This window comes from Arachis stenosperma, chromosome 5 (genome assembly GCF_014773155.1).
Source record: "Arachis stenosperma cultivar V10309 chromosome 5, arast.V10309.gnm1.PFL2, whole genome shotgun sequence".
In the NCBI taxonomy this organism is placed as follows: Eukaryota; Viridiplantae; Streptophyta; class Magnoliopsida; order Fabales; family Fabaceae; genus Arachis; species Arachis stenosperma.
The window spans coordinates 11580504-11594861 of record NC_080381.1 but is presented as its reverse complement, the minus strand read 5'-3'; the positions used below and the strand labels follow the sequence as shown (position 1 = coordinate 11594861).

The 14358-nt window shown below is 36.6% G+C and overlaps 1 protein-coding gene and 1 long non-coding RNA gene across 4 annotated transcripts; both read right to left on the bottom strand.

Moving 5' to 3' along the window:
• Nucleotides 1-246: 246 nt before the first annotated feature.
• LOC130980419 (uncharacterized) lies at nucleotides 247-5271 on the bottom strand. Its single transcript, XM_057904104.1, has 4 exons — nucleotides 4816-5271; nucleotides 4411-4725; nucleotides 4224-4290; nucleotides 247-4109 (listed from the first exon to the last, which is right to left on the bottom strand). The coding sequence occupies exons 1-4, from the start codon at nucleotides 5269-5271 to the stop codon at nucleotides 247-249; spliced, it is 4701 nt and encodes a 1566-aa protein (XP_057760087.1).
• Nucleotides 5272-8943: 3672 nt separating this feature from the next.
• Nucleotides 8944-12629, bottom strand: LOC130980908 (uncharacterized). 3 transcript variants are annotated; one of them, XR_009086937.1, is made up of 4 exons: nucleotides 12393-12629; nucleotides 12266-12312; nucleotides 10849-12168; nucleotides 8944-9122 (listed from the first exon to the last, which is right to left on the bottom strand). It is a non-coding gene; the product is annotated as an uncharacterized LOC130980908 (long non-coding RNA). The 3 variants fall into 3 exon arrangements; XR_009086936.1 differs by lacking the exon at nucleotides 8944-9122 and adding an exon at nucleotides 9459-10423; XR_009086935.1 differs by lacking the exon at nucleotides 8944-9122 and having other exon boundaries at nucleotides 10624-12168.
• Between the last annotated feature and the right edge of the window lie 1729 nt (nucleotides 12630-14358).

The window sequence follows — 14358 nt, the reverse complement described above, 5'->3', positions numbered from 1 at the left end:
ATCAAATTATTTCGTTCTCTAAATGAGTGAGAAACATATACGTTTCTTTATATGCTTCTGTTGTGGCTGATATTAGTGTTTTGAAATCCATTAAACATGTTCTAATTAGAGAAGCTCGTGTGATCGTCCTCCAAGATTACGACGTTATGTGATCACATGAAATGGAAACTTATTGTGTACACCGATGCTTTCAGTCACACTATTTTTTTTGGTGACTAAATAAAAAGAAACAAAGAAAAAAAGAGATTATCCTAAATCAACAAGCATAAGATACTGAAACTCATCACAAGGTTCCGACCAAATAACATGAGTTGGATTGGTTTTGACCGCATATCTCGCCAGCCAATCTGTCACAGCGTTAACATCACGGGTAATCCATTCAAAATCCACAACCCAAGGTCTTGATAGAAGCTCCTGTATCTTCTGAAGAATATCAACCACATCACAATTTAGCCCATTTGCCGGATTTTTTAAAATGTGCAAAATGTTAAGAGAATCTGTTTCGCACACAATATCTCTCAAGCCATAATCCCAAGCTAAAATCAAACCCCTCCAAACAGCAAAAAGCTCACATCTGACGATAGGCCCTGGAGGATAGCTACTAGAACAACCCGAAATCCAACGCCCATTAGAATCTCTAATAACACAACCAATTCTTGCTAGGTTCCAATCAGAAAACAGACTCGCATCACAATTAACTTTAAAAGTGTCACCTGTTGGAGGTTTCCAACTCCTTCGATCCTTGAAAGTTATACACTTGGTACTGGCAGACTTTCTTAAATCATTAGCAGTAATCTGAGCCATAGCAACAACCTTATAGTTTGACCACTGATCTCCATTATTGAAAATATCATTGCAACGATGCCAACACACCCACCAAAGACCCGCCCCTACAATTGCCTCATTGCCCGGCATAACCTTCCGAATCCAAAATTCCAAGGGAGTACCTTCAAATGAATCAATAAGCAAAGGATCCAACATTTGCCAAATGCATCTTGATTTCTCACAATCCCTAAGACAATGCTCCATTGTTTCCAGATCTGCATTGCATCTCGAACATCTATCCGAATCAGTTAAATGACGCTTGAACTGGAAGGCATTTGTCGGAAGCGCATTTTGTAGACCCAACCACATCTTCATCTTTATCTTCTCTGGCAAATTAAGGCGCCAAATCCACCCACAGTTGCTATTTTCGATCGAATTCACTTTCTTTGTCAGGAGCCAACGATAACCTTCTCGAGAGCTATAGGCTTTTAGTGATGCGGACCACCAAATCCATCCGGGCTCTGATTCTGACATTAAAGGAGGCCCAAGACTGTGAAGAAACTGTTTGACCTCATGAGAAATTGGCGTTACAAGCTTATCCCCCTCCCAAGTACCATTGCTCCACAAATCAGCAAGAGAAAAATTTGTTTCAGATATGTGAACATAAGACGTAAGCTCACAAAGTTTGCCAAGAGGACTCCACTCATCGTACCAAATTGATTGTTGCATATTTCCCACATTCCATCGAAATCCTTCTTTTAAGATATCATAAGCCTTTAGAATATTCCTCCAAGTAATTGAGGCATTGTGACAATGACTGCTGCCCAAGTCCTTGGAGTTCTGGAGGTATTTGTGAGTTAGAACCTGCACCCACAACTTGTTCTTATTATTTAGACAATCCCAAACCAACTTGCCAAGTAGAGCCATGTTCGCACAGAGAGTATCTCTAACACCCAAGCCACCTGCCTTCTTAGAAGTTATAGCAATGTCCCACTTGACCAACGGCAACCCTCTCCCATTCGATTGACCTTTCCATAAGAACTGACGCATCAAAGAATCAATCTTGTCGCACGCATACTTCGGAAGAAGGAAAACTTGCATATTGTAAACTGGAATAGAAGTCATCACCGCATTCACAAGACAAAGTCTGCCTGCCTTGTTAAGCAAGCACCCTTTCCAACTAGCAAGTTTTCTCTGTATCTTGTCAATGACCTCCTGCGCCATCTTCCTAGAAGCCCTATCATGACCAATATTAACTCCCAAATATCTTCCCAGATCTTGACAAAATCGGATACTAGAGATCCCTGAAAGCACCTCTTTTCTTCTCGCTGAAACATTCTTGGAACATTGAGCCTTAGATTTATGGATATTCACCTTCAGTCCCGACGCTTGAGTAAACATATACAGTGTCTTCATAACCTCTGTCACCTGAGTGTTTGTTGCTTTACAGAATAGTAAGAGATCATCAGCAAACATCAAGTGAGAGATTTTTGGTCCATGTCTAGAAATAAATACGGGGATCCAGGATCCTTGAGAGACTTTATGCGATATAAGACAAGAAAGATTCTCCATACAGAGCACAAAAAGATAAGGGGACATGGGATCCCCCTGTCTCAGCCCCCTCATGGGTTTAAAGCTTTGAAGCCTATTACCATTCCACAGAATAGACAAAGAGGACGAAGTCACACAAGCCATGATAAGATTAATAGTAGCCACAGGAAAACCAAATTTGATCAAGGAAGTTTCAAGGAATCTCCAGTCTACTCTGTCATAGGCTTTTTCAAGATCAATCTTAAATGCCATAGAACCCTTCTTTGACTTGGTTTTCCTCATGAAATGCATTATTTCTTGCGCAATTATTATATTCTTCGTTGTTCCTCTCCCTGGAATAAAACCACCCTGAAGCGGTCCAATGATCTCAGAAAGGAAAGGACGAAACCTATTAACAAGGACTTTTGTAATAATTTTGTAAATCACATTACATAAACTAATAGGACGAAAATCTTTCAGGTAAGACGGAGCTTCAACTTTGGGGATCAGAACAATGAATGTGTCAAACACAGCCGCACTGATGTTCTCACCTGCAAAGGCTTTCTTCACTAAGCCCCACACATCACTGCTCAGAGATTCCCAAAATTCTTTATAAAAGAGAGCTTGAAATCCATCTGGACCCGGAGCTTTGAAAGAATTCATGCCAAACACAGCTCTTTTCACCTCTTCGAGAGCTACTGGTTCAACAAGCTTTTGGCAGGCCTCTCTGCTAAGAGAAGGACAAGAAAATTCCCCCATGGCATCCAAATTAACTGCCTCCCTTGTAGAGAAAAGTTTTTGAAAGAAATAGTTTGTTTCCGATTCCAAAACCGTCGCCTCAGAAGACCAAGTGCCATCTTCAAGAAACAATCCATGAATCTTGTTCCTTTTTCGCCTGATTATCGTTTGAAGATGAAAAAATTTAGTATTTCGGTCTCCACATCTAATCCATTTTTCTCTAGATTTTTGGTACCATATTAGCTCTTCTTGGAGGAGGATAGAGTTTAGCTCCTCATGCAAACCTTGCTCTTTAATCTGCTGCTCCGGGTCTTCCCATCTTTCCAGAGACACTTGAATATCATTTAGTTGTCTTTCAAGCTCCCTCTTTTTAACAAACACATTTCCAAAAATCTCTTTATTGAAATTAAGCGCATCCTTTTGGACTTCAAGCAAACTCTTAATAACATCTGGGGCTCCTTTACTCCAAGCTGTATGAACAACATCCCGAAAGAGGGGGTGGGTTAACCAAGTAGCCTGGAATCGAAAAGGACGGTTACCTTTCTTAGCAGTCTCCTCCTTCTTGCATCTAATGAGCAAGGGGCAATGATCAGAATGAAGATGCGCTAACACCTCATTATATGCCTCCGGGAATAAAAGGCGCCACTCTTGATTGATCACCGCTCTATCCAATTTTTTTGCTACCTGCAGCCTACCTTTCACCTTTCGAAACCAAGTAAAATTTCTCCCAATAGCCTCCATATCAAACAAATTACATTCAGCCAAGGTTTCAGCAAACTTCTCCGATCTTGCATTATAAAAGGAACCTCCTCTCACCTCGTTCTGCATCAGAATATCATTAAAATCACCTAGCACAATCCAAGGGCCTTGAATCATATTAGAGACCCTGATCAAATCATTCCACAACCTCATACGCCGATGAACATGAGGATTAGCATACACAACACTGCAAAAACTAGAAAAAGCACCCATCTGAATCTCAAGGCTAATACACTGATCAACTGCATCTAAAACTCTCACTGATATTGAAGGATTAGAACATAAAATCCAAATTCCTCCACTATGACCACTTGCCTCTACAACACCAACATCCCGATAACCAAGCTTGCTCCAGAAATATTTCAAACGCTCAAAGGGTACATGAGTTTCCAGAATAATAAAAAAAAGTTGGATGATATTTGCTAACTAACTCTTTGCAGTGAACTCGGGCCAATTTGTTAGAAGCCCCTCTAATATTCCAGGAAAGAAAATTGATATCTATATTATCCATAAAACTAAATTATCAAAAAAAGTACCAACCTCAGGCGAGGACCGTTATGAAGAAGTAGACGGGCCGCCAGGATTTTTTTGAGAGTCCTGCTTCTCCATTCCCAACACTTGTTCTGGAGCACTCCCCATCGCATTAGGTGACGTAGAAGGTGAAATCCGTTGCTGCTGACCCACACCGCCATCATTGCTCAGCGGCACCGGTGAGCTTTGGAGAGATGCCAGTCTCAGCCTCTTATGGCCGTTCTTGATTATAGGAGTGAAGGTCGCTACAGTGGGTATGAGATTGGCACCCTGATTTTTTCCTTTGCCAAGCATTGGAGCATGGTGCTTCCTGAACTTGGAAGACCCAATACTTGCCCTATGGCCCATCAAAGCCTTCTCTCCTTTCTTTATGATTGGGCCTTTACCTGAACTTAGCCTAATCTTCTTTGTAGAAACCAAGTGCTACTTTTTCAATGAACCATTTTGGGCTACTTTTGAAAAGATCAATTTTTCTTTTCCCTTAGCTATTACTTTAGTCCACCCTTCCTCCTCCATCACGTGCCCATTTTTAGCCTCCTTGCCATGCAATGTAACCTCATCTTTCTCCACATAATCCGTAACTGACGCAGACAAATTGGGATTGTTACCAAATTCAAAATCTTTCTCCATTTGGTTTCCTAAGCGTTGGCCACTCAGATCCGTTGCCTTCCTCATCGCCCCATCACTGCGAGTCTCATCCCCGGACTTAACATCTACTGCCTCTCCCTTGCATGTGACTGCGGTATAGCCGAAACAGTTGCCCTTTTCACATAACAACTGCAGGCATTCGTACTCCACATCATATTCATAGCCATCAACAATAATCTTCCGAACAACTGGTAATCCAAGATTCACTTGAACGCAGGCATGAGTAAATTTGCCTCTTTCTGCCGATTTAGTCGCTAAATCAATCTTTATGGGTTTACCAATAGCAGAAGCAATTCGCATCATAGCTCTCTCATGATAGTACCATATGCTTAATCCAGCAATTCTTACCCAGACCATCGTATCCCAAAAGAGTCTTCGCATGGTCTAAAATCTGACGACCACGGCTTAACCGCGATGTAGTGGCCTAATATCAACCATGGACCTCCTAACAGGACCTTCTCTCTGTCCTCGTTGTGATCAAACTTGACTAGGAAATAACCAAAGCCCACGTCGAGAACCTCATAGCCACCCTTGAGTCTCCATATCCCCTTCAGTTTATGAACCAAGGCCATATAACTGAAGTGTTTTCCCAGAACTTTAATCACAATAGCTTCGTTGTAAGGCTCTGAAAGAGAAATCCTGGCTTCGTCAGTGAAAGTTACTGTTGGCGGCTTGGGGTCACCTTGCTTCCCCATTACCATTGCTAAGGTGTTCCTTTATAACCCATCTACTCTGCGTTGTCCCGCTGCTTGTGAAGAACCAATAACCTTATCGCGAAAAGATATCCTCTGAATCCCACTATGACTACCCTTATGCGAATCCTCCATAGCACCTGGCGCAACCCTCCCTAAGCTCTCCCCCTTATTCTCCTTGAAATGCTCATTCTCACCGTGTGCTGCCCTCGGACCTTCTCCCCTACTCTTACCGGACTCTCCTCCCTCACCCATTATTCTCTCACACGGTACTCCAAGAGTTTTCAGTCACACTATAATCATTAATTAGAATGACCTATCCTAAAATACAAGATTATGCAACCTTTTCCATCATAAAATAACTCGTCAAAAAATTTAAAACTAATAGAAATAATGTTAAGATTCTTTTTTTTTTCTAAAAAATCAACTGAGATCTAATTCTAAATTTTTTATCACAAAAAAATATGGTATTATATTATAAAATTATTATTCTAAAAATATAAACTAATAACAAAAGATATATAAATAATCATATTTTAACACATGAAAAGATCAATATCACCAAAATAAATGTGGAGTAATGATATAAACACATGCTCTCACTCTTGTTTCTTCACTTTTGCTGTTTTTTTTTTCTCAATTTCATTCCTAACTTTTCTTTTAAAAATATTTATATTCTTTGTATATAAAAAGAAATTGTACAAAAAACAAATCGACATATTCAAGCATCATTCTATGAAGCACATAATAGAAATACGATACCAACACAGCAAAGTCTGCAAAAGATAGGATACTAGCAAAAGAAAAACAGAGACAATCGTAGACTTCTGCTAGAATAAGTTAATTATCATTTAATTTATTATTGTTTAAGATGGTGGTTGGTGGGTCTATTGAAGTATTGAGATAGGTGTTCGCATTCTTTAGGCCGAAACAGTAGCAATGTATCATGGTAGTCCCTAGCATCGAAAGAGTAAACAGAAGCTAATTCAATGTTGATCTCAACTTATTGAAAGCTACAAAAATAATTAACTGAATATGGAAAAAAAAAACTAATATAAAGTAAGCAGAGGAATGGGATGCGAGCTGGCGACTAAAACCCCATAGTGGTCCTCGAGATTGACGCCGTGCACTAAAATTGTCCCTGAGATTCAAATTTCACCAATTACGTCCCTGAAATTGTGAAAATTGCACCATAGTAGTCCCTGACCCGTTTTCCGTTAACGGCGCGATGACGTGGCTTGATGATGTGGACCTTTGGTGACACGTGTCACCCCATGGTTTGTCCACGTGTAACGGTATGCTGACGTGTCGGTCAACGACACGTGGCATGTTGACGTGGATGAGTATGCCACGTGTCACAGTGCTATTTTGCCACGTGTCAGATTATGCCACGTGTCGCAATACTATTTGTCCACGTGTCATCTACTATGTCATCGTTACATGTGCATCAAATTGGTCCTTTACTTTGCATCAAATGACTCATTTTAGTCCTTGAAATTGAATGTCGTGCACCAAATTAATCCCTTCATCAATTTTTTTCTTATTTTTTTATAAATTTAAACTTCTCATTATATATTTGAATACACTAATTTTAATTATATTTTTTATTATACATATTTTATAATAAATTTTTAAATTAATAATGTTAACTTATATCATTAGAGTACATGTTAACTAAAACCAAAACTTTATTATTACCTCTTGTGTTTATTTGTATCTGTTTTAATGCTGTTTAAGTCATGATTATAATAAGTACTTATTTGAAAAAATTGCCTAACTAAATTATAGATAAAATGAATTATTAACAGTATAAATCTATCTTATTAATTTAGTGAGAAATTAATTATATGGAAAATCGGACATTCTTAAAATGGATGGGAATAACGAATTTATATTAATTAATAACGAATTTATATTAGTTAATTAGTGCCTTATCAAGTATTCATAAAATATTTATTAAGAATGTCTGATTTTCCATATAATTAACTTCTCACTAAATTAATAAGATAGATTTATACTGTCGATTATAATAATTCATTTTATCTATAATTTAGTTAGGCGGCTTTTTTATATATTACACTATTAATCAATATAAATATTTATTATAATCATGATTTGAACAGCATTAAAACAGATACAAATAAACACAAGAGGTAATAATAAAGTTTTGGTTTTAGTTAACATGTACTCTAATGATATAAGTTAACACTATTAATTAAAAAATTTATTATAAAATATGTATAATAAAAAATGTAATTAAAATTAGTGTATTCAAATATATAATGAGAAGTTTAAATTTATAAAAAAAATTAGAAAAAAAATGATGAAGGGACTAATTTGGTGCACGACATTCAATTTCAGGGACTAAAATGAGTCATTTGATGCAAAGTAAGGGACCAATTTGATGCACATGTAACGATGACATAGTAGATGATACGTGGACAAATAGCATTGCGACACGTGGCATAATCTGACACGTGGCAAAATAGCACTGTGACACGTGGCATACTCATCCACGTCAACATGCCACGTGTCGTTGACCGACACGTCAACATACCGTTACACGTGGACAAACCATGGGGTGACACGTGTCACCAAAGGTCCACATCATTAAGCCACGTCATCGCGCCGTTAACGGAAAACGGGTCAGGGACTACTATGGTGCAATTTTCACAATTTTAGGGACGTAATTGGTGAAATTTGAATCTCATGGGCAATTTTAGTGCACGGCGTCAATCTCGAGGACCACTATGAGGTTTTAGTCGCGAGCTGGCCATTAACGATGAGGAATGTGAGGACTAGCGGAATATATTAGTTTTAACTATCGACTAGTCATTAATATTTAAAATATGAACAAAAAATATATAATATAATTACAAGATTAAAAAAATTAAATTCACTAAATAATAAATTCTACTGATTTTTTAATATTCTTTGGGTAATAATAACTAAATTTTAATAACTAATTCTTTTTAAATATCTGTAGCACATTATGTGTTTTTAAATATTTTTTACTATTATTAAAAAATAAACTCCACTCGTCATTAAAAAACTCATTAAAAAAATGCTCGTTGATATTTTAAAAGTTGTACATAATCTATATAATTTTATTAAATTTATAGTTAAATTTTACTATTTTAAAATTTTAATTAAATTTTTACACCAATTTTAAATTTATAATCTCATCATTACTGTTCTAAAAGTAACTTAATAGCATAAGCATTTTAACTGAATAGAATATGGTAAACAAGATACATGATAGAAGTATAAAACAGTGATATGAAGTGGATGAAAACGTTTTAAAAATCTAATTACAAATCTGAAAAGATAATAACAAATGTTAGACCCGGGTGGATTCGAACCACCATCCTCTCAAAGCACTATCAATGCTCCGAGCGCTCTACCGTTTTGAGCTTACAGATCTTTTAAGCGAGCAAATGTCAAGATAGTATCCAAAACCTAAACAGGGAAATGACAAATTAATAACTGGACCAAAGAAGGATAACGAGGAAAAGAAACGCAGGCAAAGAATCGAATTACAGAACTGAGGACCACGTCGGTCTTGGAAGTAAAAGGTAGGAAACTTCTGCAACTGTTTTGGCCCACAAGATTTGTTTTCTTCTTTTTGTCGGAGTGAGATTAGTGATTTTGTAACATCATACATAGATACCACTTTCAGAATTTCAGTCACAGTTTGATTCAAGAACCCTAACAAATTTGTTTTTATACTAGTACAGAGACTCTTTTGTTCAGGAGAAGGCTAGAAGGTCCAATATTTACAAAAAAAGAGACTCATTAAGAAAAAGACTCAAAAGATATTAATAAATTATAGATGAAAAATTAAAATACATTAATTTATTTACAATTTAGAAATAATTTACCAAGGAATCTCAAAACCAGAGACTACGGAGGAATCAAAGATTAGATTTAGAAATTTAACACACCAATTTGAAAAATCGAAAAAATAAAATATAATCTCTCACCATTAATTTTATTTATAAATAAAAAAAATATATAAGTGAAAACAAAAAGAGAGTTAAAAACCATACTTTACACTCAATTTTTTTTCAATACATTGAGAAGATCCATCGGGAATTATGATTAGCCTTGGTTATTTAAAACATTGGAACATTGAACAAATTTGGCATATTTACCAATATTAATTTGGGCAAATATACCAAAATAAAACCTAATTTTTGAATCTGCCGACCAAAAAACCAACATTTTGTAATTAGCATATCGTTTATGATCCGTAGAAATATACTTAGATTATCTATTTGAAAAATCCACTGAAAAAAAAATATTCTGATCAAAATTCATTCTCATGAATTATTTGAAGATATTTTCAGCCATAGCAAAAAACATAAACCTACTTATAAAATCATCAAATTTAAATCTCATTTTTCATAAATACTTGCAAACAAACCAGATTAATATCCAAATTCTAAACAACTATATATATATCACACCAAAAATTAGTGACATTCTTCGCTGCATTTGAAAAATCAAGAAGCTATCGTAATGTAACAAAGATATCTAAAGACCATTTTTAAGCAGAAAAGCCGAATTTCAGAAGCACAAAAAGCCATCATCCTCCAGAAGAAACATCTCACGGAAATTATCACCACATTCGACTAACACCACTAAATGTTCCGCAAGGGGCACCAGCTGTATATTACCAATTCCAAAGCTAGTGTCCAGCATTCGAAAAAAACTAATTCCAAGATATGTATTGCATGAATCGTCAGATAAGTCGCACACTACAAATTACCCGCGTAATTATGAGCATTTAGCTGGTAATTACAAACATACAAATATATAGCAAAGGCAAGAAAAGACAGAATCTAATTCATCGATTCAAAATTCACTTATCCCAAACAACATATTTCTATCCTAGCACAATACATAGCTAACAAAAACCATATAAATGAGAATCACTACACAAGAACTAGAGCATTACTTCATTTAAAAAAGGATTTACTGAAAATGAAAATGCAACATAACGGCATCAACAACCAACGGATTTACTGTGTAAAGAAACAAAAGAAGAGGGGAGGGTGGGGGTTTAAGGCGTGCTTCGGTAAACATTACAGTTTTCCAGCTAAACTAAATGTGTAATTCGTTAGGCGCGTAAAATATTATAAACATCAAACATGATACGTACTGAAATTTAAAGGATCTTCACCTTAATATATTGATGAAAGACTAGAAAACCATACTAAAATCATCATGTGAAAGCTTCGCTCCACTGCCAATGTTGACGTTTCTTCAACGCTTCGAAATCGCAAAGCAGCCGGGTTGAAACAACTCGAAAATGTTAATGCGACATCCTTCTCAACGCCAGATTTCCTCGAGCAATATTCCTGACAACATCGGCTTCAAAGAGAACATGTTTCTAAACTACAAACTTTTACAGCCAGTGTTTTCTTCCTTTTCATTGTGAAGTACATCATTGTTACAAAAACCGGTAGTAGAGCTATAAAATGCATAACTGCCCCTAAATTAATAGCTCGATGAGTATGAATGAAATTAATACCAAATTACAAAACTGTTGGTGCACATTTCCATTGTTAATATAGAATTAAAAAAACGAAGATTATACTATAAACTAAAAAGCCAATTGTACTATATTATTTATAAAATATGAAAAAAAAACGAAGATTGTACTATAAACTAACTGAACAAGCGATAACTAATGAGCTGTTTTCATTCAAAATATTAATAAAAATTAAGGTGTTAGAATTTGCACAATGATGTTGCTTCGATGTATATTAGGTAAATTATAAAAAGCATATATATCCCATGTACGAAAATAAAACTACTGATAAAAACTAATTGCTACTATTATTTAATTTACCAGTCCTTTTAAGTTGGGGATGTAATTAGAAATTAGGTTTTCCATCGAATTTTAACGGTACATACGTAAGTATATAATGATCTAATGCGAATAACTGTTAAGATGATACCTCAATTATTGGAGCGTACGAGCATGCGTATCTGCTGGTGTTTCCATCCCGTCCGGTGTTGAAAGAGCAACAGATAGGTAATAAAAAGGGAGCAGAACGAAAAGGAAGCACACACCACACACAAGGGGGTGACCCCGGGCAACTCCCGTGCGATTCACCCCCAAAAACCAAATAAATTCTTTTTTTATTAACTTTGTTTGACCTGCCATGCAAGCGCACCTGTCATGGCAAAGGTCGGATGACAAGATCACTCAGGATTCCAAACCTCAAACCCGCTCAGCGTTATTGAGGTTCTTCATCCCGTAATCTACATCCACACACTCTCGTCCTCCTCTTTAACTTCAAAGCATACACTAATTTTCTTTTACAATTTCTGAGATCTGCAACATAGGTAACAGAGTTCTTCGCCAGAACGAGCTTCGCTGCAATCGATCATGGTAGATCTGGAGACGGAGATATCAACTAGGGAAAAGCGGCAACAGATTGGTTTCTCTATGGATCTACGCTGGGTCCATCCAGTAACCGATTCTCTGCCGTACCTGCAAAACACAACACCTCAAGAGCCTCGATAAACCCATGAACAAAGGACTTGCTACGAAACAGATTCCAAAAGCAAGACGAACGTGAAGCGCACACCTCTGAACGTTAGATCTGAGGCAACAAGCGTCAGATCCTTGTAGAACCTGTAAAACAAAATTAAAACTGTAAAAACCTATACATCAAAGCTCTACTAAGCGAAAATTCAATAGAAAATTGACTATACCCGAACAAAAGCACCATCGGCATGCAGCTCTGGATCGGATCCATACAGATCTATGGAGAATAGGTGTATCAGAGAAAACGCGTGAACAAGATCTGAGCTAATCGAAAACAAAAGGATAAGGATAAGGGAAGAAGGAGATGAATGACATAAAGAAGAAAACCCAAACCTATCTTATATAATAGGGCTGTGTAGATCTGACGGTTGAGATTTGATTGTATTGACGGTAGCAGATTGTGAGGCGTGGAAAGTTAGGTGCGGTTCATTTATTTATCGGGTGGGGCAGCGCTGTCAGTGACGTGTCGCTTTTGAAAATAATAATAATAATTATGAGGGGTATTTTTGGGAAATAGCGGGGACAATGGCGGTGTCTATGTTTATCGTTCTAGTGTTTACCCCAACATACATAGACGGCAAAGATAAGCTGGCCAAAAGAACAATTCAAAGCTGCGTGATCTTTACGCCTAGAACTAGAAAGTTGAATTGCGTCATTTACACGATGGCATATGGGTTACTATCTAGAGTCCTGGTTAAACACGGCTCCAATTTCTAATTCACGTGCTTCCCGGAAGGAGAGAAAAAGAAAAAACAAGAGGCTCTGATTTTTTTAACTTTAACGAAAGATGAAGGGAAATTATCTACGTAAGTACTAATACAATGCAACGCTATAATCCTTTGTCTTGTTGGGTCCAAACGCTGATAATACAATCTTTTGGCAAATAAAATTTCATTTTCAGGTCTTATTGGGCTTCTTTGTCTGCATTAAAAATAGGAGAACAAAAAACAAAAGTGACAATGTTCACCAAAAAGAACAACAAGCCTTGACAAAGTTTTTGCTTGCTGTTTTTGGTGGGTTGTTGAATGGTTTCAGTTCTCTCTTAACTTTACGCACAGTTTTTTCTTGGGCTGAAATGCATTATTGGGTTACTGCACCATGATTATCCAACAACTTGATGGTTTTTTAGTCCTATAAAGGTTAAAAAACTTCCAGCCCAAAATATGGTTAAAAACTTAAGTTAACTAGCACGGTAATGTAGTGTTGAGAATTGGCATCTCACTTTATGCATGTAGCAATTTATTGGCCACAACAGATCTTTAATAAAATTTAGATACTAAATAAATAAATTTTAGCTGTTCATTTTTTTTATTCTCAAATATTATTACTTAAAATACTGTTTTAGAAAATAGTAATACTATGACAAAAAAACAAAAGTAAATGATATTTTTTTTTAATATATTTTTTTCATTAACCCTTATAACTTGGATGACATCGGTTATACCTCGGATTCTTATTCAAAATATTTTAAATAAAGATCTGCCCGATAAAAAATGGCCTCCACCTTTCTCGGATTCGAACCAAAACTCAGAAATGATGGTGAGAGGTCGGTTACCTTGAACAACGATAATAGCATCACTAATAAGGCTAAAGGGCAGGATCGGAGAATAAATCACAGTCCTAATACGTTTAGTTTACTTGTTTTCACTTTAAGAGATATATTATTGATTTGAACGTCAAAATCCTTTTTGTAAATTCCACGTCCAGGTCAAAGCTCTGCGGATCTCCCATTTTTGCTGTGCTGGAAACGTGAAAGCATTTATCAAGAAGTAATGACAAGCTATACTTAGAAGAGTATCCTTGACGAAACATTTGGCGCTCACCGTGGGGCTGAATTCTAGTGTTACCCCACAAATTCTCTTTCTTTGTTTGTTTTACTTCTTTTTTGTAGAACTCCAAGCATGGATAACGATGCAGTACCACCACCCCTCGCACTAATGCTGAATTAGTAGATATGAATACTGCCTTCCAGGCGAAAGTAAAGAAAATGTCTGACCTTCTAGTGGGTAGAATAGGTGGGGATAGGGAGGAGGGTGAGAAAAAGAATGCAAGCAAGGAAAATCCTGAGGATGAACATCATTCTGAAACAAATACGACAATGGAAGTCACTCTCCCAAAATCCATAAAAAGAAG